At 31.9% G+C, this 25,561-nt stretch overlaps 2 protein-coding genes across 3 annotated transcripts; one reads left to right on the top strand and one right to left on the bottom strand.

The window, feature by feature from the left end:
• The first annotated feature begins 10,163 nt into the window (after positions 1-10,163).
• On the top strand, positions 10,164-11,241 carry LOC131621074 (cold and drought-regulated protein CORA-like). Of its 2 annotated transcripts, XM_058892284.1 has the most exons (4): positions 10,164-10,321; positions 10,455-10,610; positions 10,723-10,860; positions 10,900-11,241. In XM_058892284.1, exons 1-4 carry the CDS (start codon positions 10,210-10,212, stop codon positions 10,980-10,982), a joined length of 489 nt encoding a protein of 162 aa, XP_058748267.1. In that variant the 5' UTR covers positions 10,164-10,209; the 3' UTR covers positions 10,983-11,241. The 2 variants fall into 2 exon arrangements, with proteins under 2 accessions (XP_058748267.1, XP_058748266.1); XM_058892283.1 differs by having other exon boundaries at positions 10,723-11,241.
• Positions 11,242-22,866: 11,625 nt separating this feature from the next.
• Positions 22,867-23,981, bottom strand: LOC131621072 (abscisic acid and environmental stress-inducible protein-like). Its single transcript, XM_058892282.1, has 2 exons — positions 23,845-23,981; positions 22,867-23,617 (listed from the first exon to the last, which is right to left on the bottom strand). Exons 1-2 carry the CDS (start codon positions 23,954-23,956, stop codon positions 23,148-23,150), a joined length of 582 nt encoding a protein of 193 aa, XP_058748265.1. The 5' UTR covers positions 23,957-23,981; the 3' UTR covers positions 22,867-23,147.
• Between the last annotated feature and the right edge of the window lie 1,580 nt (positions 23,982-25,561).

Genomic DNA, 25,561 nt, shown 5'->3' with positions numbered 1-25,561 from the left:
TTTATAGATAAATCTGGTGACTACAACAAAAATAAGTTTAGACAATAGTAAAAAAATGAGATTTAAACTTTTAAAAAACCATTGTCTATTTTATTACTCTCAGAGTCTTTCTACTATATTTTTCAATCCATATTACCTCTAAAAAAGTTTTTAAAAAATTCCATATAATTTATCTGAATACATTTAAAAAAAGTTTTTGTCAATAGTAAAATACGGTGACTTAAAGTAAAGAAAGTTGTTGCCTAAAGACTTAGGACTAAAGTTTTTTAGACATGAAATATACAGTTTCTTATCGTGCCTATAAGATTAGGTGATAGTTTTCTATACTTTCAAAATGTTTTGAATTTTTAATATTTTATATTTAAAAATTCTAAAAACTGTAATATGTGAATTTTAAATATTTTATATTTTAAAAATTCAAAAAATTGTATACATATTTTAGAGGAAGAATAGGTGGGAGTTTTCTTTAAGTCAAAATACTTGAGTGCATTTTTTAGGTGTTATTTGGTTCTTAATATAACTTTCATCATGGATTTTTAAAAGCCCATAGTTTTAAACTTCAAATATTTATAATAAATTTTAAAAATGTATTTTAAATTAAATTAATTTTATCTTATTTAAATTAAGAATTATAAATAAAAAAAACTGCTAAGAAAATTTAGCTAAATTTTGTGGCAACAATGTTACCAACATCGTTAATATCATGGATAGAATTATTGATATATTATTACAAATTTTATTGTTATTTGTCTATATCTTTGCTAACATTGAATGATCATACCCCCAAATTTGTATCCATAGAAAAGAACATAGAAACAATAAATGCACTCATATTGTTCAATTTGAAAACAGAAGAAAAAATCAAATAAGTGGATAACTATCATTATCGTCGCTGGCAATTTTGACATCAGTAGTAATAATTAATGTATATAGTCCCAATTAAGGGCATATACTCCATCTATCTCCTTCAATTTCTAGAATTAAATAACTAAAGACATATTCGAAAGAAATTTTTTTTACATTAAATTGGGAATAACATATATTTTCAAACACATTTTTTATTAAAATAAAACTAATTTTAAAGTTGAAATATTAATTCATAAACATATATTATTTTTACGCCAAGAAAACATTTAATAACTATATGAAACTAACTTTTGTTGATGTTTTATAAATTATCGATAAATTTTTAAACGACAATTATGACAACCAAAAAATAATTTTTTAACAGGAAGTGTAGTTTTGAATTTTTAAAATATAAAATATTATCTTTTATGTTTTTAACTTTTTAATCATTTTTTTTTTCAAAATCAACGTTTTGATTTCTCTAATTCACAATTTTTAGGATTTTTTTCTCCCTCCTCTAGATGTGACTTTTTTTTTAATATATAGTGTTGCCACTGTTTTAGATGGTAATTCAAGCTCTGATTCAGCATTATCAATACACGGTTTCAACAGGGATACATGAAAGACAGGATGTATTCTGCTAGTAGGGGCAAATTTAGTTGAAATGCTACTTCTCCTATTGCTTTTACGATCTTAAAGGGACTGTAAAAACGCTTGGAGAGTTTATGAACTCTTTTTCCAGCAACAGAAGTTTGGCAGTAAGGTCGCAACTTCACGAAAACCATATCTCCTTCCTTGAATTTATGAGGAATTCGGGTACGGTCAACATTTCGCTTCATGGTTACTTGAGCCTTTATCAATCTTTTCTTCAGCTCTTGTAATACAGCAGCTCGATCAGCAAGAATTGTGTCTACAACTTGGATATGTGACGTTCCCTCCACATAATCTGATAGAGGCGGAGGTTGTCTTCCATACACAACTTGAAAAGGTGTGAAACCCGTGGCTGTGTGTACGGCGGTGTTGTAATGCCATTCCGCCCGATGGAGGTAGGATCCCCACGCGTTTGGCCTGTTGTGAACCTTAAATACTGCTGCAACATTTTGTTGACGATTTCCGTCCGGTCATCACTCTGCGGATAATAGGTAGTTGACATGCGAAGCTTAGTTCCACTTAAACGAAAAAGTTCCTACCAAAAGTGACTCAGAAAAATAGGATCTTTGTCCGATACCATACTGCGAGGCATTCCATGCAGTTTACAAACCATCGCAGAGAAAACTTCAGCCACCTTTGATGTCGTAAGTTGCGTCGGCAACATACCAAAATGAGCAGCTTTGGAAAGCCGATCCACCACTACGAGGATCACTGTTTTATTTTGGAATGAAGGGAGGCCTACAATAAAGTCTAAAGAGATATCTTCCCACACTTGATTTGGAACTGGTAGTGGTTGCAACAATCCATAAGGCACATGATTTGGTGGTTTGGTTTGTTGGCATACCACACAGTGTTTCACAAACTCGATAACGTCTTTCCGCATGCCAAACTAGAAAGCATTTTCCTGTAACCGACCCAAGGTTCTATGAACGCCACTATGTCCCCCAAGAGGAGATGCAAGAAATTCTTCTAATAATGTCAGCCTTAGTGGTGTGTCTCCGGGAATGAAAATATTGCCTTTGAAAAATATCAAACCATTGAGGACTTGAAAAACTTCATACTTTCTAGGGAAAAATTGCTAGTTTAATATTTACAATTGAACACTATTAAAACTATATTTTTTATATTATTATGAAAAATAAATTTCTGTAAATAAGTTCTTTTTTTAAAAAATATTTTTGCATTTTTTTATACACCCGATCAATCCAACCCAAACCAACCCGTTGTTTTTCAGTTCGGTTCGGTTTGGGCTTTATCGCAAAAATTGGCAAATCCAATCCAAACCAATCCATTTAATTTTAATCGGTTTGGGTATCAGATTCTTTCAAAACCAAACCAAACGGGCCCGTTAACACCCCTAATTGTATTTGAAAATTTTACTTTATACCCCTACAATTATACTCATACCCCTACACATAAAAAATTAAGACCGAAATACCCTCGTATTAATAATACATATTTTAAAATTTTTCATTTTTTTTCACATTTCAAAAAAAAATTCGAAACACCTAAAAATATATAAACCGGAACACTTTTTCAAAGTGTTCCGGTTTAAAAAAAACACACCGGAACACTTGAAAAAAGAGTTCCGGTAGTCAAAATTTTCAAGTTACATACCGGAACACTTAGTTAAAGTCTTCCGGTAATTTTAAAGTTGAATAAAATGGGTGCTAAGGTGCAAACCGGAACACTTATTTAAAGTGTTCCGGTGGTTTATTTTTTTAAAAAAATTCTAGACTTTAGGCAACGTTTTAAAAGTGTTGCCTAAAGTTACTGGGAACAGAGCAAAAGCGTTGCCTATGGTATCACCAGCGCCACAATACATTTTAGGCAACGTTTTTATTTGTCAATTACTTTAGGCAACGGTTTAAAACCGTTGCGTAAAATCTATAATTTTTTTTAAAAAAAAATAACCACCGGATCACTTTAAATAAGTGTTCCGGTTTGTACTTTCAAACCCCATTTTAAATACCTTGAAAACTACCGGAACTCTTTTTCTAAGTGTTCCGGTATGTATTTTTTTAAACCGGAAGACTTTAAAAAAGTGTTCCGGTTTATATATTTTTTGGTGTTTTGATTTTTTTTTTAAACGTGAAGAAAAAATGAAAATTTTTAAAATATGTATTATTTAAAACAAGGGTATTTAGGTCCAATTTTTTTCATGTAGGGGTACAGGTATAATTGTAGGGGTATAAAGTAAATTTTTCATTGTATTTGCAGATAGAAAATTAAAAATCCGATGCCCAAATAAATTGTCATTGGATTTTATTGGTTTTGTTTGATTCTTGCCCGAACTGAAAAAATATCCAAATCAAATACTATGGTTTGGTTCGAATTTTAATTTAGTTCGGATTTACCCGAACTAATGAACACCCCAACCCACGCAAAACAACTACAATCTCTATGGATTTTTAAAACTCCCCAATTTCAAATGTGTCATTAATTATAAAAATGTAATTAAATTAAGAAGTATATATAAAAATTGACCTACATTTTGTCCGCAACAACGTTACTAACACAAGGATGGACCCGTAGTCTTGAATCATCTCGTGTTTTGACAAATTGCATAACTATTTGTTTAAATCTTGGCTGCATTAAATGCTAATTCCCCCAAACTCGTATCCATATAGAAAAGAACAGAGAAAGTTAAATGCATTCATATTGTTAAATTTGAAAAAGAAGAAAAATTTAAATAAGTAGAGGACTATCATTGTCGTCTCTGGCAATTTCGACATCAGTATAATAATGTAGAAGTAATGTATATAGTCCCAATTAAGGGCAAATTCCCCCGCCTATTTCCTTCAATTTATAAAACTAAAGAATTAAAGGCATATTCGTAAGATAAATAATACTCTAACATTAAAATTGAGAACAACATTTATTTTAAAGCAACTATTTTTTTCATTTAAATAAAACTATGAAAATACTATGTTTATACTAATTAATAGCCATTTTCTTAGGATGACATGCAAAGACAGCGACATATGTCAAGTTGTCAACCATGTTTTGAAACTAGCATGTTATATATTAAACCCCAAATTCTACCCGAAATTATAATGCGAAAAATATTAGAGTATTTAAAAATTTCGAACAAAACATTGGAGTATCACATATCAACTTAAAACTTCAACCTGTATTTCATTCAACAATGATACATAACATTCGAATTAACAGTCAACTATCAGTTTATCTCAACTCAAACAACTTGGAAGTATAATAAGTACTTCATATTATTCAACTTTGAATCAACGGTTATAATAACAACAACCAAAACATCAACAACCTAGAAATAACGATATAAGCAACCCCCCGAGTGCTACGTATCAGAGCGACACACAAACTGGACTCGATGAAGCAACAAACTTCCACAGCTATACTTGAGTACCTGCCCATTTCCCATGGTAGGGGAAACATCAGCAGCAAGGGTGAGATATCAAACTATATAAATAGGATCATGATAAATCATATATTAGGTAAAGAATATAAATGAATCACCGCCTCACACAACATCAACATAAACAGCACAAAGAACATCATCAATGAATAGTCATGATATTAACATATAAACATATTCAACAGGTCATCATATAAGCATCATCAACAAGTCAACACATAGGCATCTTTATTATATATAAGAAATTAGTCATATTCGGTTAATCGCATTCACAAGTATTGATATCATCATTCTATTCATTAAATAACAAATTCACATCTTCACATAATTCCATCATTTAATAAGTCACAAATATACAATCACTATATAGTCACAAAACGTCACAACTATGAATCACATAAGACACATGGGACATGACTCATGTATATGCATGTGGTACCAATCGAAGCTTCAGCCCTCGTCACCAATTGCCCAATTCATAGGCACAAGGCACAAGGCATAAGCCTTCATCACTAGTTTGCCAATCCAGGCTGTCACAGAGTATGCATATGAAATGTGACTCGACAAACAAGAAAATACAACACACTCATCACAATCACATATCGTCACGAGGCATAAGCCTACATCACAATCAATTACCATATATACGAGGTAATTCACGTCACCATAATATTTCATCTTCACTTAGTCACAAAATCATCATCACAAATATATACAACATCACGTATTACAAATCATCACAAAACTTCGTCATGTTTCGACACATCGTCGCAATTATACAACTTCGCATATAAATAAGTCATTACATATATATCCTCATGCTTCGGCATATCACAACAAACATACAACTTCGTGTATTAACAAAATCGTCACAAATATACAATTCGCATATCGTCAAGATTATTACAATTATCATCACGTCTCGGCACATCAACACAATTACTCAATTTCACATATTAACAAAGTCATCCAAATCAAAACCACAATTTTCGATCAATTCGTAAGATAATCTCAACATGCTAATTTATCAAGTAAACCAAATCAACTTCAAATTATCAACTAATTCAATTAGACATAATATTATTTATCAAGACAACATTATTGGCATAGCAATATATTATTCTCAACATAAATATTCAACCAAATTACGATTACGTTCAAATTCTCAAGATACCGTAATTTACCGATAAACCGAATAATTTATCCAAGTCTAAGTATATTCCAATTAATTAAAATTATTGAAATTAATTCTACTATTTAATTTAATCAATCGATTAATGTCACACTATATTAATTTCAATTCCATTATATTCTATTCCTAAAATTTGTGTCAATTTCCATCATAAAACCAACATTTATTTATAAAGAATATTTAAATCAAACACAATTTCGGTCGAATCGTAAAATATCACAATTTTAACAAAATATCACTACCATATTAACCTACTAATCAAACTTAGCTACCACGTAAATTTTCATCAAATTCCGGATAACTAATTATACCATTTAATTCGGCTATTTCAATCGTACGAGACTGTTTTATATTTCATTAGTTCTATAACTGATACTGCTACTGTTACACACTTTATATCCTACTGTTTTCAATGTATTCCATTTCATTATTATAACTCTTTTCACTTTGTTAACTAACATATACATGTGCTATGAAGTAACAAGGAGTCATACAAAAAAAAAAAACCTAACAGTAAGTCAAAACGTAAAAAAATAAATTGGAGTGAATGTGAGTAGCTATACATGTGCCTCACACAAACTCAACTACACCAAGCAAAATATAGAAATACTGAACAGAAGTAGGTAACGAAAATTATTTGCAAACTCCAAACAGAAAATAAAATAAGACACCACACAATGACTAATTTATACCCAAAACCCACATAAAATCCATCATATTCCCATTTAGGTAGTAAGAATCCCCTCTTACCTTGGATTGAGTGCAATTCTAAGAAGGTTCAATGAAAAATTGGGGAAAAATGACACTTTAGAGCAACACTTTGGGTCTCCTTCTTCTCCTCTTCACAACCCTAACCCCTTTTCTATTCTCTTCTTCTTTGTCTTCTTCGGTTTCCCTCTTCTCTTCTATGTTTCTATCTTTTCCAAATAACACAATGAGACCACCACCACTTAGTCTCTATTTCAATAATGGGCCTAATAAAATACACCCCTTAATACTTAATGATACTATAATATAAGCCCAATATAATTCCTACACATAATGTAAAAATAATTCTTCCACTTAAACTCCATTAAAAATAAATTCCGATTTATTTTAATATACCGACTTATTACTCAATGCCTCATATTTACGGTCTAATCTTAATTACTCGGAAAATTCCCAAAACGCTAAACATTAACTCATTAATATTTTTAATACTAAAAATATTAAAATCTCCGATTAAATTTCGATCCGTTATCCCGAACTAATACCGACTAAATCGCCCCAAAACGCGAAAATTTCAATAAACATCTCAATAAATAAATAATATTATTCTTAATATTATTCATCCGACTATCCGACTAAAAATCCGACTTTAACTTAATAAATTCAAATACGCCTCTTGAAATAATACCGACCATCCAAATTCGACTAAATCCAATATTTAAATCCTTTAATAATTTAATTAACCAATTAATTAAATTCGGGGCGTTACATTACACACCCAAAAGACCACTAGTAAGAGATCCGTGATGTCGCACGTGTACATATTTATTTGATGTAGTATATTTTTAATGATATGAAAGTCAATGTTAAATGCCACTATGAGCAATTTTATTAATTATTATGTAAATTAAGTAGATAAGAAAAGAATATAAATTTTGATGGAATATTTACTTCATAATATTATAAAAATTGTAAATTCAAAATTTAAAATTTAAATGAAAAATGTAAAATTATTTACTTAATTGTAAGTTGAACAATAATCATATAGATTTAAGTGTATTTGAAAATAGTAATTTTGTTTAAATAAAGGTAATAATTTGATAGTGACCTGTAAGATAAAAAGTTAGTTGTGTGAAGGACTATATACTAATATTCAATGAGATAAAATACAATTCAAAAAACACTTCTATCATTAGAGACATTTGAATTTTATTATAACCACTTCTATGGACATACACATAATTGATAGTGATATACTAACACAGTAAAGTTTTGATTTGTAATTTCCATTTTGGGTCAGCTTTAGACCGTCTTAGGGTATCAAGTTTGGAGAATCTTTAGTTCTCTCTATATATAAATTCTTGCTTACATAAAAAAAAACATAGTAAAACTTTATACACTTGTAGTGCTTGAAGATTAAACTCTAATAGTGCTTGAAAATGATACTGTTCTTATTTTAAAGTAATATATATGTATGCTTTTTTATTTGAATTCAACTGGTAGTGTTCCGTGTGATTTCACGAAGTATTTCAATTACATTTATAAATTAAAGGAAAATTATTTAGATATTATATATAAATAATTGAAAATAAATTTAAATATGCTTAATAAATTTAATAACATTTTAGATCTCACATATAAAAAAATTATGAAATACAGGTGTTCTTTATAAAAATGAGAAGAAATATGAAGAGATTTAAAAGTTAAGAAAAGTGAAAATGGAGAAACAAATAGTTAAATAATGTATTATTTAAATAGATTATCAAAACTTTATTATTTTAAAAATAAGAGCTAAAAATATAGATCAACGTAATTAATATAAATGTATATAATCACAACTCTTTTTAATTGATTTAAAAATAAAAAGAGAGGGAAGATTGACATAAGGGAGAGAAAGAAAGCTGAAAATTAAAATGATTTTAAATAAATCAGCCAATAAAATGATAACACATGGTAGTAGAAAGGTGAGAAAAGTGAAATATTGTAGTTGATCAAAAGACTTTATGGGTAGTTTGTAATGAAAAAGTGATTTAATTAATAGGTTACAAAATTGTTCCTTTTGTAATGTAAATATTTTTAGATGATAGAGTAAATTAAGGGCCAGTTTGTTTGAGCTTTAAAAAAATGGATTTTTTCTTTGTATTTTTGAAAATAAATTTTTTAAAACCGTTTTTCAAAATATTACAAGTTTTTTTATATTCGGTTTTTCTAAAATGAAACACTTAATTTGACATCCTATAACATAAACATACATAATTGAAGACCAAAATTTAGTCAAAATCATAATTTTTTCAAAAAGTTGTATTTCAAAAATGATTTTTATGAAAATCTATTTGAAATAGCTTCAAAATTAAGTGATTTTTTGAAATTTTGATATCCAAATTTTTTTCTCATAAATAGATGAAATACCTAAAATCACATTTTAAGAATAACTATTCAAACAAAATTTTCATTTGAAGTTTTTATAAAAAGTTTCTTTGTAAAAATTTTTTTCACAAAATTTAGTAACACTATAAAAATCACTTTTAAAAAAAGCCAAAACAAACGGGCCTAAGTAGATCGGTCAATTGAATAATAATGGGTAGATAGTAGAAATCTAAAGACTTATGAAACACACACATCCTGAATAGGACTCCAACACTGACACGGCAACACTATTAATAATTTTAAGAAATAATTAAAAATACAATTAAAAATATTTTACACCAACACGAACACGTACATATTTGATTTAAAGGTGTCCGTGCTACATAGTTAAAAAGACGTCTTCTTTTTCTAACCTAAACCTTGAAACATCAAAAATCACATAAGATTGGTTTCGGTAAAGGCCTAGCCACCCCACCCACTTGAAAACTCTATACCTTACAACTTCACTCAACACAAAGAGGTGATCAACAGACTCTACCTACCCTGCACATATCGCTTCATCAAACAAAACTAGAGAAGCACAAGGGGCCGGACAGCTGTCCCCATGATGCAGGACGATGCACACGCGTCAAAAACTAGCTGATAGACTAAAAACTATTTACTCTACTTATGTAACTATATAAAAACAATATAAATTTATGTGTAGATTATATTTGAAACGTAGCTCCACGTGATTGCTAGTGTTGACTAGAAGTACTATGATTTCAAGGCTATCACTTTCAGCTAACACAAGTAGACATAGCAAATGACCTACACAATAACTGCACTGCTTCAATTCATAGCCTCCAATCTTTACTATTCAAAATCAATGAAGATCAACAAACAAACACTCCACATTTTCAAGATAAGAATGAATTAATACAGACTAACTCCATCCCAACTACCAATAATGGTTCCGTATTGAATATTCCTCCTTCTTTCCACTATATATAGACCACACTTTCTTACTATTTTTCTCATCCTTCTCAACCAAAAAACACATTTGAGTACAATGGATTCCAAAAAATCAATCCTCATCCTTGGCCTATTGGCCATGGTTCTTCTTATTTCATCAGAAGTATCAGCTAGGGACTTAGCAGAGACTTCAGCTAATGCCAAAGAGGGTTAGCTAGTTATACATTATTTTTCTTAATTTAGTCTCCAAAATATGAGTACATTATGTTAAACAAGTAGATATCTATACGCATAATGTAAAATTAATTTAAGATTTAAATTCATATAATGTTGTATTTGCAGAGGTTGTTGATAAGTCTAACGAAGTAAATGATGCCAAATATGGACACTATGGTGGTGGTAGTCACTACTATGGTGGTGGACACGGTCATGGTCATGGACACGGTGGTCACTATGGTGGTGGTGGTGGACACGGTGGACATGGTGTATCCGACAATGGTAACTGAGTATATCACATTCTTAATAAGTAACAAATTTTATAGAAAAAAAACATCATTCTTTTCTGTCTTGCCAATATATGTATATAAACAGTATACGGTTGTATTTGCAGAGGTTGTTGAAAAGTCAAATGAAGTAAATGATGCCAAGTATGGTTATGGTGGCTATAATCATGGTCATGGTGGAAGCTATGGTCATGGAAGCTACGGTCATGGAGGCTACGGTCATGGAGGCTATGGTCATGGTGGAGGCTATGGTCATGGAGGAGGTTACGGTCACGGCGGTGGAGGTTACGGTCACGGCGGTGGAGGTTATGGTCATGGTGGTGGTGGTGGTTACAACGGTGGTGGTGCTTCCAACAATGGTAACTGATTATATCATCATGTATGGACATTCTAAGTGTAATAAGTTTCACGAATAAAGAATGTTAGGGTTAAACAAAAGTGGTATAGATAGACAGACATGAATCTATTGTGGTTATCTATCTTGCGCTTTGATGTTTTACAACTTTGTTAATCGTGTCTAAATTACATTATCACTATGTATATGTGAAGCTGTGTTTGATTTCGAACCAAAATGGTGAATGTGTAATCATGTGTAATAAATCAAATATCATCGTTGTTGCTTGTTAGTACTTTATCTCCTTTTCAATTTATAAATCCATACTTTTCTAAGAAAATTCGTCGATTAATTAACATAACAAGAAAATGTTAACATAAAGTGAAAGACTCTTGAAGCATGTATCTGGATGCATTTACAATCTTTTAGTAATGAAAAATCATGTATAAAAATCATAAATATAATCAAGAAAGTGAACTTCACCCTTTAGAGTGCATCTTATCTAACATGGGCATAGCCCCAAAAAATATGAGAATCAAATTTTACTAAAACAGGCCATCTAACCGATTAGATTTCTGCCCTAATTAATCAATTAGATCATGATCGATTTTGAAGATATCACACACATTTTCCATTAACGCAGTGATTTGATTTACTTAGAGGTGAAGATTAAAATTTCATTTGAAATTTAAAAAACGTAGGCTATCTAATCGATTAGCTAATTGATTATTTTCTTGTTGTTCAGCCTCCTTGGTACTTTTGGGCCTTAGGTTGATTTTTAACTTTGGCACACTGCTTTTTGCATCCTTAATCATTTTATTAGTACACTTTTAAAAAAAAACGCTAAAAGCTCATACATTTTATTAGCAATAAATTTTAAATTGATGAGAAAATAATAAAACACTTATTTAGAAAGTTAATATGAGTTTTTTCAATTATCCAACCTCTAAAAAAGCTGTACTATCTTAAATATCAATTAATATTGATAACCCCCCTCCCACCCCCGACGCTTTTGAGAGGCTTAAACATACGAGACCGATAGATCTCCTATAAACTTATCTTCTCAACCTAGTAAGAGGTCAACTGACCATCATAGATCATAAATGTTAAGACCATCCTCAACCAATATATTTGCTTTGTTCATAATCGTTGATATACAACATTAGCGAGCTTTCTAGATAACAAGAATTAATACAATTAAACATTACCAATAACGTTAACGTACTTTATACTCAAGGGTATACTTTTTGCATTACACTGCTTCATCTAGTAAGCGTTACAACTTCATTAGAATTGTAATCCTTGCGAAACACACTAGGTTTTTACCTTTGATACCCACATTAGTATTTCTAATAGGTATAGGGATCCTCTGTTTAGACCTTCGTAATTTATCAAAACAAAATGAATCTAGGTGGTCAAATTTATTACAATAAAAGTATTTGTTATAAACACGATGATTGACTTTGTTTCTATTAAGCTTTTTACTATGCGATTTACTGGAATTAAGCCTTAATCCACTTTTAATAAAGAAAAGGCCTTTGATTTGATATAATCAAATCAATATTTTCTTTCCCCTTAGTAAATTCACGTAGGATTTCATGCAAATCATTCACTTTCTTTTTCATCGAGGTATAAGTCTCACAATTATTAATTTGATTTTTAAGGTTATCTATTTCATATTTACTGCTTCATTATTTCTTTTTAAAGATTCAATATAGCCTTTAAGATATAGATTGTGCTCCTTAGTTTTATCATTTTCTTAGATTACCTTAGTGCTTAATTTTAATTACAAGATTTGGATTTGCAAGATTTTAAGTGTGGTACAGTTTTTGGAAGAGATTTATTCTGAATCCTTTATTTGAGAAGTTGGAATTGTGATTTATATCAAGTAAAAATTTTATTTAATTTGTTTAAGATTCAGAATTCTATTATGTGGATAGATGTCAAGCCAAATGTTCCACAATCTGTGAGACAATTGTCTCGGGCTGTTACTTGGTGAGCAAGATAAATTAAAGTATATATTATATATTTTTTTGAGTTTTTTCTTATTCGGTTATATCAGAGATTTAAGTGTGCTAGCATAAGTATGGATTTGGATAAGATCTTATGTTACTAAGATTGTATGTGTATTGCTTAATTGTTTAAGATTTGTATTAATTAAGGGTCCGTTTGTTTGGATTTTTTTAATAAAGTTTTTTATAGTGTTACATAATTTTGTGTAAAAAAAATTTACAACGAAATTTTTCTTAAAAGCTTTAAATAAAAATTTCATTTGAATAATTATTCTTAAAATGTTATTTAATGCATTTCATCTTTTTATAGAAACTTTTTTTGGATATCAAAATTTTAAAAAATCACTTAATTTTGAAGCTATTTCAAATAGATTTTCATAAAAATCATTTTTAAATACCACTTTTTAAAAAATTGTGATTTTGACTAATTTTGGTCTTCAATAATATTTGTTTATGTTTTAGGATGTCAAAAGTAATGTTTCAATTTAGAAAAAACAAATATAAAAAAACTTGTAATATTTTGAAAAACGGTTTTGTAAAATCTATTTTAAAAATTATAAAGAAAAAAATCCATTTTTTTAAAGTTGAAACAAACTGACCCTAATTGTCTCAATCTTCGTAACAATGATTTGATTGATTATGTGAATTTTTGGAGGGTGTGATCTAAATCAAATATAGCAAGAATTATCAAGAGATTTTGATTTATTTAAGGAGATCAATCAAGATTGGAAATCATCATTATAGAAGAAAGACATTGAACAAAAATTGTTCATCTAAGACTATTTGTACTTTTACTATTGAGAGTGGATTTTCTTTCTTGGTTTGAATGCCCCCCAAACGTAGGTAACGTTACACCGAACTGGAAAACCAATTCTTGTGCTATTTGTTTAAATTATGTCTGCTATTGTCATACACATTGTGCCAAACATTGTGTTTCACATCTGTCCATCTAAAGAACATAATTTCAATTTTTACAAAACCTCTTTCTAAAAAAAACTTTTTTTTCATAAGAACTGAACTAAAAATTCTAAATAAATCATGCCTGAATTAAATTGCTTATGCGTCTCTTCTCTTTCTTCTTATCCCCTTTCTTTACTTGATAGTTTGTTAATGGATTAGATTGCTTATGTCTCTATTGGATTAGATTGCTTATGTCTCTATTGGATTAGATTGTTCATGTGTTTTGATTCTTTTCTTTTTTTATATTAAAAAAACAGGACAAGTATACTCTCAAGGGGAGTAGAGTATACTCTCTACTTATGTAAGGGGGGGGGGTTTAACCACTCCAATTATATATCTATATATTTTCTTTTACAACATCTATAAGAGATGCATTGTCATCATAAAAAACGGGGAGAATATGGACCTATGTGTTTGCAGGTATAAAGTTGATGATTCTACTGAAAATATTCCTAAAGTTTTGATGACGACAACTACAATGATTGTTGAAGTCGCACTACAAAAAATAAGCTCATCAGTGACGTGATTTTCATGTCACAACGTGGAAAATCACGTCACAACTTATTTTTGCGACGTGACTGTTTACGCCGCAGGGGAGCGTGTGGCAACTCATTAGTGACATGATTTTCACGTCACTAATTTGTGACATGAAAATCACGTCGCAACATTCTGCACATATATCAACTACTTTACAGTTGTAGCAGGCATGTCAGAGTGGAATCAGAAAACGCAGAAAATTAGTGACGTGATTTTCATGTCACAAATTTGTTACGTGAAAATCATGTCACTAAACAACTGTTTTTTCTCTAAATTTTATATTTGAAATCAGCATGTTGCGACGTGATATTCATGTCACAAACTTGTAACATGAAAATCACGTCACTAAAAAATATGTTTAAAAAAAAATTAATTTTTTATTTAATGAATACTAATAAAAAGGTTTATTATTAATTATGATTCAATAACATTAATTTTGATTCAAAATTAATAAATATTAATAAAAAATATTTATTTATATTAAAATAAAATATTATAATAATTTGAAAAAAAATTATGAGTCATGCAATAAAAAAAGGTTTATATACATGAAAAAATATGAAGAAAAAAAAAACAAACAACACACTCTTTAACTCATATTTTCTAAATTTTTTTTATTGGTTAAAATTTATGAATAATGTAAGACTTAAATGAAACATATATGATTTGGTAGAGTTTTGCAAAATCAAAGAGATCATATTAAAAGATGAACGTTAAAAAACATGTTCTAATTTTGTTTTTTTAACTAAATATTTAATGAACATATATAATAATTAATGTTTTTTTCTAAATAACTATTGTATTATAATTTTTGTCAAATAAAATATAATAAACATATTCATAACATATAATAACCATATATTTTAATTTTATTTTAAAATGTTATATATATATATATATATATATATATATATATATATATATATATATATATATATATATATATATATATATATATATATATATATATATATATATATATATATATATATATATATATATATATATATATATATATATATATATATATATATATATATATATATATATAGGGGACGACTCAAGTGAGAACACTTGGTTATTATGAGAAATGAGAACAATGAATCACGACCATTAAATTTTAATTTCGTTGATTTTAATGGATTGGATTGGTTTCTCTTTCTATGTTAATTTAAAATAAATATTAAGGATCATAGAAAGAGAAACCAATCCAGGCCATTAAAATCAACAAAATCAAAATTTAATGGTCGTGATTCATTGTTCTCATTTCTCATAATAACCAAATGTTCTCACTTGAGTTGTCCCCTATATATATATATATATATATATATATATATATATATATATATATATATTATTCTATTTAAAAAATAAAAAAAGAAAAGTTTATAACATTTTATACATATAATATTCTGTTTAGTCTATATCTAGAAAACAATTAACAACCCAAATATTAGAATAAAATACATAATACAATATAAAAAAAATAAACAACTAAAATGCCTCTTTCTTCACTATCTTTTCAATCTTCTTGCAATATCTCTTCAATATCTTGAAAAAAAAATAAAAAAGGTAATGAAATTAGAAATTATAATAAAACTTAAACAAAATATTTGGAAGAAATTGAATATAATTTTTACGATAAAAAGTTACCTGATAAATTATAATGAAGATTGATTTTGAAATGGAAAGGAGGAATCTCTTCGATATCTTGAAAATAATTAAAAAGGTAATGAAATCAGAAATTATATTAAAAACTAAACAAAATATTTTAAAGAAATTGAACATCACGTTGCAACCTTGCCACATAATATTCACGTCGCAACCCCCAACGTAATAAATTGCAGATATTATTTATTGATAATAAATTGGAGATATTATTTATACACAGATATTATTTATTGATAATAAATTGCAGACCAATCAGCGACATGAATATCAGTAGCAACCCCAAATGCTAAAAAAGGTCTGTCAATCAACCCGTACCCATCAGTTCAAAGTCAGAGCATTTTTCCTCTAAAACCGTTGCGACGTGATTTACACGTCACAATATAACTTTTGAAAATTTCAAATTTCCCCCTCAGAAAAGCCTGACAATTTTATTTTTTTATTTTAATTTAAATGTTGCGACGTGATAAACATGTCATCACAACTTTTTTTTAGATGTGATAACGTTACGTTTATTATTTTAATATTTAAAAAAATTAGTGACATGATAAACACGCCGCAACATGCTTTTTTTGCCACATGTTTATCCCGTCACTAAAACACGTCGCTAGGAACCATTTTTCTTGTAGTGCCGGTGGTAATAACTTTCCAAGTCTCTGATGATGGTTACCAAACTTGAAGACATATAAACTCTCATCAAATAGGTGAGTACTCAATATTCCATTCAATTGCTTATAAAATCGATGTATCTCCCAAAGAATCATGAAAGCCTTAGAATTTTGAAAGAGAGAAAGTGTGAAAGTTCGCTTGATCGTTTCTATTTTAGTGACTAAAATCTTGTGAGTGATTTGGTGCCCTCACTTATTTTCGCACATGTGATTAACGCTTTCATCCCCCAACTTACTCTCTTTTGAGGTATATCTTGTTAGAAGTTGTTCTTTTTGCGTGTCTTTGTTTTGTTTTGTTGTTGTTCTTTTTTGTGCGTTTATTTGTTTTTCTCTATTTGTGGTTTTTTCTTTAGCTTTTCTATTTGTTGCTAGCTTAGCAAGTTGTCAGGGTTATTGTCCTTGCACACTTCTGATACTCTTAGTCTTAGCTACTTTCATACTCTTAGTTTTTTTTTTCTTCTGAATTTATGCTTTGCAATTAAAAAGTCAAGATAAAAATTCGTTATTATTTTATATTTTATTATAGTACTTATAAAAAACATCATATAATTTAAGATACAAATAGTAGATTCTAATGTTCCTCTGAAAATTATGAATTTTAAGCATAGTTTTACTTGAATGTATATGAATGTTTTAATTTTAAAATACAAATTTTAATTCCTATTCAAAATATATATAAGAATGTTATCCAAAGTGGAAGAAGTCGTTTGTTGGGGAGGTTCTTTTCCCTGGAGAGACATATAACATTCAGACTCATTTAGAGATTGAGGGTTTTTTCTTGGTGAAAGTCCATCCGATGGGGGCTAAGCTTTGTGTATTGGAGGAGATGGAGGAAGGTGTGATTCAGGAATTGTTAAATGATGCATCTTCGTGGTGGAAGCAGTGGTTCCGTTCAATCAGACCCTGGGAGGAGACAGACTTAGATGCTGAAAGGATTTTGTGGATTAGAGTTCATGGAACCCCTTGTCACGCTTGGTGCACAGACTTTTTCCAGAACCTTGCTAACGTTTTGGGTGAGTTTGTCTGTGTCGACGAAAACACTTCCTCGGGTGATAACTTGGACATAGCTAGGATACTGGTTAGAACCCCCTTTAACTACAATTTACCAGAGACGATGAAGGTATCCATTGATGGAGTGGATTATCTTTTGGTTCTTAGAGAGGACACGTACGGACCGATCCGAAAGGTGAGAGATCGTGTTCCTTCAAAGAGTTCGGTTGTTTCATAATCTGATAGTGCTAATGGGTACTCCTCTCTAGCGATTGAGGAGGACTCTATTGGAACCTTTGGTTCTTCTCAACATCTTTCGGTTCTTCCAGATGATGAAGAAGTCGTAGCGGTTCTGGGCAACAAAGAAGTGGTTGGGCTCGAGGCGCACATCGCGGTTATCGAGGAGATCTCAACACCTTTTGCAGATCGAACAGAGAAGGACAGAGGTGGTTCAGTAAAAGAGGGAAGATTAAATCAGGGAAAAGGACAAGTCTGCTTTGATGAAGCTCTGAAGGCAGCGTGGGAGGAGAAAAGACTTAATGGAAAGATTAACAGTTGTTTTGATCCTATTTCGGTTGAATCTTTGTTTGCTCCCAGGGTTCCGGAAATTGGGGAAGAAGAGCAGGAGATTGCAGTTGTTTCTTCTCAAGTGCCTGGCACTATTTTTGGTGACGTGGATAAGGGGAGTAGTGGACCGGTGGGTTATGAGAATAAGATTAAAAGGCTGGCTTATTTCTGTGGCCCAAAAAGAAAGTTGGTAACTGGGCCCAACATTAACAGAAAAACGAAAAAGAAAAATAATTTGGTTTTTAAAAAGAAAGGTATTATGTCAAGTGGGCCATCGGTGGGGCCCAGTCTTAAATGTGGTAATGAGGGCGTGGATAGAGTTGTGGAAGGCACGAGATTCCGTCATGTTTCATCTCAAAGCCTGGAAATACCTGCTGAGTCCGATATTTGCAGATGCAACCATAGGATATTAATGAATTTTGATGGTTTGGCGGAGAGCAAATTGCAAAATTTTATAGCTAAGCTGGGTGTGGTGGGAGGTGATCAAAGAAGGGAAGAAAAGGGAAAATTAGAAGGTTTAAAAATTCTGGCTGAAGAGTCTAAGGAGGGAGGGTCGGCGTTTAAAAATCGGTGATAATGATTATCGAAACGTATAACATTAGGGGGGGAGGCAGTCTGCTCAAGAGGAGGAGGATTTGCAAATTAATTAGAAAGGAGAAGGCTGATATTATGCTTCTTCAAGAAACAAAGTTAAAGGAGATTTCGTCCAGCACGGTTAAAAGTTTTTGGGGTCATGAGGAATTTGATTTTTCTTATGTGGGAGCTGAAGGATTATCAGGAGGGATCTTATCGGTTTGGAACAGCAAGTCGGTTACGGCTCTGTTCTCTTTTCGCGGCAAAGGATTTCTTGGCAACAAAGTTTCTTGGAAAGGAGGTAATTATTACATTGTTAATGTTTATTCGCCTTGTTCGTTAAATGATAAGAGAGATGTGTGGAATCAACTATTGCTCTTGAAACAAAAGTACATAGATGGAGAGTGGATTATCGACGGAGATTTTAATGCCGTTAAAAGGAGGGATGAGAAAGTGGGAAGAAGTATTGATAGGAGTAATATGGAGTGGAGGGAATTCTCTAAGTTCATTGAGGAGAGTCGTTTGGTGGATGTCCCTTGTAAAGGGAAGAAGTATAGTTGGTTTTATGGGGATGGCAAATCAAAGAGTAGACTTGATAGATTTCTTGTGGATGAGTCTTTGGTGTCGTCTTTGGGGATTGTGGGGCAATTGATCGGCCTTAGGGATATCTCGGACCATTGCCCGGTTTGGTTGATCATGGATAAGGAAGATTGGGGTCCAAAACCATTCAAATTCAATAATGAATGGTTTTCGGATAAGAATTTTAATTCTTTTGTGGAAAGAGAGTGGAGGGATATTGAAGTATTTGGAAGAGGGGACTTTGTTCTTAAAGAAAAGCTTAGAATTATCAAAGAGAAGTTACGGTGGTGGAACTTGAACGTTTTCGGAAAATTCGATTTGGAGGTGGAGGAAGGGGTGAAAATTTTGAACATGGCAGATGATAGCGAGAGTTGGGATGAGGAGAATATTGAGTTAAAAAAGAAGGCGTCTAAGAAAGTGTGGTTGAGTTTAAAAATAAAGGAGAACATGTTAATACAAAAGGCTAGAATGAGGTGGGTTAATGATGGAGATAATAATAGCAAATTTTTTCATCGCACCATGAAGGAAAGGAGGAATTGGAATCATATTGGAGCCATTAATTCCAACGGTGGGTTATTAACGTCGGTGAGGGAGGTAAAAGAGGCGGTCAAAGTGCACTTTGAGAACAAGTTTAAGGAAGATTCTGTGAATAAACCTTTTCTTGATGGAGTTCATATAAAATCGTTGAGTATGTTGGATAGTCTTGGTCTTGAAGTTCCTTTCTTGGAATCGGAAGTTAAGGAAGCGGTGTGGAGTTGTGATGGGGCGAAGAGTCCGGGCCCGGATGGATTCACTTTTCTTTTCTTTAGGCGATGTTGGTCCTTTGTGAAAAGTGATGTTTTGTTGTGTTTGAATGATTTCTTTAATGGTGCTTACTTATCAAAATCTATTACTTCATCTTTTCTTTCGCTTATCCCGAAATCCTCCAACCCGTTGTGTCTTGAGGATTATCGGCCTATTTGTTTGATCGGTTGTATTCATAAAATTATTTCTAAGGTTTTGGCCGGTAGAATTAAAAAGGTTCTTTCTTCGATCATATCCGATAGTCAAAGTGCTTTTATCCCGGGTAGACATATGATTGATGGGGTTCTTGTGGCAAATGAATTAGTGGATTATTCTTTGAAGGAAAAAAAGGATTGTCTTCTTTTTAAGGTGGATTTCGAAAAAGCATACGATAAGGTAAATTGGGACTTTTTGAGATTTATGATGAGAAGGATGGGGTTTGGGGATAGGTGGATGAAGTGGATGGAGGCTTTGGTCTTTACTAGTAAGATGTCGGTTCTTGTCAATGGGAGTCCTACTAGGGAGTTCGGTGTTGAAAGGGGTTTACGTCAAGGAGACCCTATTTCTCCTTTCCTTTTTGTTATTGTGACGGAGGGCTTGAAATGTCTTATTAATAAGGCGGTGGAAAATGGTGATTACGTAGGATGCAACTTGAACGGTAGATGTTTTGTCGATGTCCTTCAATTTGCGGATGATACCTTATTGATAGGAGATGGGAGTTGGAAACATCTTTGGGCCATAAAAGCGGTTTTAAAAGGTTTTGAATTGGTATCGGGTCTCGGTATTAATTTTCATAAAAGCAAGATTATTGGTATTAACACTAATGCACACTTTTTGGAGGTGGCAATTTCTTTTCTTGCTTGTAGGTCGGAGGCAAAAGAATTTATATTCCTGGGAATTATGATTGGATCTAATCCTAGAAGGATTTCTTCTTGGAAACCGCTTGTGGATAATTTTAGGAGAAAGTTGAATTCTTGGAAAGGAAGGTTTCTTAGCTTTGGAGGGAGAATCACGCTTTTAAATTCGGTTTTTGTAGCTTGGCTATCTTCACTTTGTCTTTTTATAAAGCCCCTAAGAAGATAATTGGTGAGATTAATAAATTGCAAAGTAATTTCTTGTGGGGGGGAGCGGAGGAGAAGAGGAAAATTCATTGGATAAGTTGGAAAGAGGTTTGTTCTCCCCTAGAGAAAGGGGGTCTTGGTTTGAGAAGTCTTGAGGAATTTAATATTGCGCTTCTTTTGAAATGGAATTGGAGGATATTGAAAGAAGCTAATTCTTTGTGGTATCGGGTCTTAAAGGCTAGATATGAGGATATTAATTTGAAAGCTTTTGTTGGAGAGTCGAATCATAGTCCTCGAGCTAATAGATCGGTGTGGTGGTCGGATATCTTGTCCTTGAGGAAGCATTTACCGGAAGGTTTTTTTGCTAATAAAATTAAGTGTGTAGTGGGGCGTGGGCATACGATTCCTTTTTGGCATGCCGCTTGGTTGGATGGGGGGATTCTTAAACATGTCTTCCCGGCTTTGTTTTCCTCTTCTCTTTTGCAGGATGTTGCTATTTCCGGTATGGGTGGTTGGGTGCGAGGCGATTGGAGGTGGGGTGATCTTGGAGTTCTCACCGGGGCTGAACCGGAAGTGTCCGTGCTGCTGCCTCATCTTTTCCAGCTGCTGCCAGCGGCTATTCCGAGCGATACGGGGCTGGATTCGGTCTCGTGGGTTCCGGAGAAGGATGGCTTTTTTTCCGTCGCTTCTTGCTTTTAGGAGATATCTAAATTGGCTCAACCGTTTGGTCCGGTAAACCGCTATGATTTTATTTTTTCAAAAGTTTGGAAAGTGGAGGTGCCCCTAAAAGTTAAAGCTTTTGGATGGAGATGTTTCAAGAATAAGATCCCGACAAAAATTTCGATCTTGAATCGAGGAATTTCTTTATCTTCTTCAAACATTGATTGCGTTTTTTGCGAAGAGAATATCGAAAGTTCTTTCCATTTGTTGTTGGATTGTCGGAAGTCCGAAGCGGTGTGGAATAATATGGCTTGTTGGATAGGTATGATTTATGAAAAACCTCACGATATGATGGAGAGTTTTTGGAAGTGGAGTAGCTTTTGCCACAAAAAGAAAGTTAGGAAAGGCAAAGAGGGAAGCATTTGGTTGGCCATAGTGTGGAGTTTATGGATTAGTAGGAATGATATTATTTTCAAAAATTCCTCTTATGATGTGAATGATTTAGTTTGGTCTTGTAAGATGCTTGTTTGGAGATGGTCCTTTGTAGGGAAAATGAAACATCCCAATTGCAACTTCTATGAGTTTTGCAAATTCCCTTTGCATTACTTAAGCTAAGTTCCATTTGGTGTTTAATTTTCTTTGGCGTCCTCCGCCTTTTGTAACCGAGTTTGTAGAACTTTTGTTCTCTTTTGAATATAACTTGCTTAAAAAAAAAAATCCAAAGATAGATAATATAATGAAATAATATGAAATGACTATTTTGCAATTTTTTTTAATAGGTGGATTTATTTAGACGATAATGAAGTTTGAAATTATTTTAAATCACAAATATATTAATATAAAAGTGAAACAAAGGAAGAAACACAAACAAAAATCCATCATTATACATAATTGACAAAGTTACTTAGACAGAAAATATTCCAACAACGAATCCCAGAAAAGGATATTATTTGATATATTACACATGATAGACATAGCGATTTATAGAGTGGAACAATATCGATACTATAAAGTGGCAAGATAGATAATACATAACCACAAAGGATGTCTATCTATGCTGTGCCTCTTTTGTTCAAACACTCGACATTATTTATTTCATGAAATTTATTACACTTAACACATGCATGCATGATGATATTATCAGTTACGATCGTCAAAACCACCACCATTGTAACCACCACCATGACCATAACCTCCTCCACCACCATTGTAACCACCATCATGACCATAATCTCCTCCACCACCATTGTAACCACCACCATGACCATAGCCTCCTCCATAACCACCTCCACCACCATGACCATAATCTCCTCCACCACCATTGTAACCACCACCATGACCAAAGCCTCCTCCATAACCACCTCCACCACCATGACCATAATCTCCTCCACCACCATTGTAACCACCACCATGACCAAAGCCTCCTCCAAAACCAACTCCACCACCATGACCATAATCTCCTCCACCACCATTGTAACCACCACCATGACCAAAGCCTCCTCCAAAACCACCTCCACCACCATGGTAACCGCCATAGCCATTGTGGTAACCACCGTAGCCTCCACCATACTGTTTGGCATCATTTATTTCATTTGACTTTTCAACAGCCACTGCAAATACAACAATATGTGAATTTAATTCTTAAACTAATTCATTTTGAGTATAGATATCTATATATTTCTATAAGTAAGAAAAAAAAAACTCCAACATTATAAAATATCCTTAAACTGCTCATGAAACAATATATACTCTAAGAAATGTCTAATAAATTTTAATAAAATGAATGTGTAATCATATTTTGGAGACTAAATATAAAATATGTATATAGCCAACTTACCCTCTTTTGCATTAGTGGAAGTCTCTGCTAAGTCCCTAGCTGACACTTCTGATGAAATAAGAAGAACCATGGCCAATAGGCCAAGAATGAGGATTGCTCTTTTGGAATCCATTGTACTCAAATGTGTTATTTAGAAGAGAAGGATGAGAAAAGTAGTATGAAAGTATGCTCTCTATATAATGGAAGGAAGTAGGAATCAATACGGAATCTTTACTTGGTAGTTGGGAAGGAGCTAATCTGTATTAATGCTATCTTATCTTTAAACTAGGGAGTGATTGTTTGTTGATCTTGATTTATTTTGAGTAGTAAAGACTGGAGCCTATGATATGAAGCAGTTCAGTTATTATGTATATGTCTACTTGCTATAAGTGGAAAGTGATAGTTTAAAAATCAGAGTACTTAGCTATTTGGTGGAGCTGCATTCTCAAATGGTTTAGTTGTATCCTCAAAATTCTATATCGAAAGGAAATTCAAATATATAGATTATCATTACCTTCACCAAATCAGGTAACAAACACTAGAGCAAACTTGCAGAAATTCAATGTTGATAAAGCGTTAGATTTTGAGAGGATATCTAAAGTTCTCGAATTACGTTAGCCTAACGCGTTAGGTGCTAACAATTCTTATAGTGGATTAATATTTATACTGAATTTTACTATAATTTTACATGAGGCTCTCGCAAATGGAAAGTGAGATTGGTTTTATTGGATTAATCGGTCTCAAATTTGGATACCAAACTTTTTAAAAAATGGGACAACTTCTCTATCCATCACAAAAAGTTGGGTAGTGTTCCTCCAACCAATCACATGATTCCATCTCATTAAACATATTTAATTATTTATTAAAATGCTACAAATGTTTGTTGTTTTCAAAGCATTTTACAAAGGAAGGTAACCTTACCCAACTTTTTGAGTTGGGTAGATAAGAATTCACCTTTAAAAAAAGTAACCAGTATCAAGCTTTTCTAATTAAGTACATAAACTAAACACTAAAAATCACCAAATTAAAACAACGACAAACATTATTAAAAAAAGTATTTATCACCGCGGCTGGAATAAAGATTTCACCACGGTTAATGGTATGGGGTAAGAAAGAGTGTGATAGAAAGTATGTTACTTTCCACCACGTACTAGTGGTTGAGGTAAAAAACTGGATAATGCACCACTTTTCACCAAGATTAATAGAATATCCAACCACAATGAAATGTGGAAAAATCATGAGTTTGATACCTGTTGGTGCACAATGAATAAAGATGGTGACAAAGAGAATAATAGAATAACGGCGCAAAAGAGATGAGAGAATAAATGTTGTATTCTACTTTAATGATAGCTATTACAAGGCTATTTATAAGAAAAGAAAAATCTTGCCACATAAGCCCTAAAACAGTAAACTTAGTGAACAAGTCTAAGGTACAAACAGTACTACAAAATACTAAAGTACCCTTACTACTAAACAGCTAAGCTAATGGGACCCAGACAACATCTTCTGGTCAATACTATCTTCTGAGTAACCATCAGAAGATCAGTCCATCTTCTGAATATTGAATTACTCTTCAATACCATCCCTTAATTCATATTCTTCAATCAAAACTGACAACGCCAATTCCATCCCTCAAGAGCAGAAATTGATCCGTCTTGATCGCCTTTGTCAGAACATCTGCCACTTGCTTCTGAGTGCTACAGTGCACAACTTCTAATGTTCCATTCTGGACTTGGCT

This window comes from Vicia villosa, linkage group LG7 (assembly GCF_029867415.1).
Source record: "Vicia villosa cultivar HV-30 ecotype Madison, WI linkage group LG7, Vvil1.0, whole genome shotgun sequence".
NCBI classification, from domain to species: domain Eukaryota; kingdom Viridiplantae; phylum Streptophyta; class Magnoliopsida; order Fabales; family Fabaceae; genus Vicia; species Vicia villosa.
The sequence above is the reverse complement of the archived record's forward strand: the minus strand, read 5'-3'. Positions and strand labels throughout refer to the sequence as shown.

Bases quoted from the DNA above. Each gene is read 5' to 3' on its own strand.
- LOC131621074 (XM_058892283.1), top strand. From the start codon at position 10,210: ATGGATTCCAAAAAATCAATCCTCATCCTTGGCCTATTGGCCATGGTT. The intron at 10,322-10,454 runs GTTAGCTAGTTA...TTGTATTTGCAG, and splicing joins TTCAGCTAATGCCAAAGAGG to AGGTTGTTGATAAGTCTAAC. The intron at 10,611-10,722 runs GTAACTGAGTAT...TTGTATTTGCAG, and splicing joins ACATGGTGTATCCGACAATG to AGGTTGTTGAAAAGTCAAAT.
- LOC131621072 (XM_058892282.1), bottom strand. From the start codon at position 23,956: ATGGATTCCAAAAGAGCAATCCTCATTCTTGGCCTATTGGCCATGGTT. The intron at 23,618-23,844 runs GTAAGTTGGCTA...TTGTATTTGCAG, and splicing joins TTCCACTAATGCAAAAGAGG to TGGCTGTTGAAAAGTCAAAT.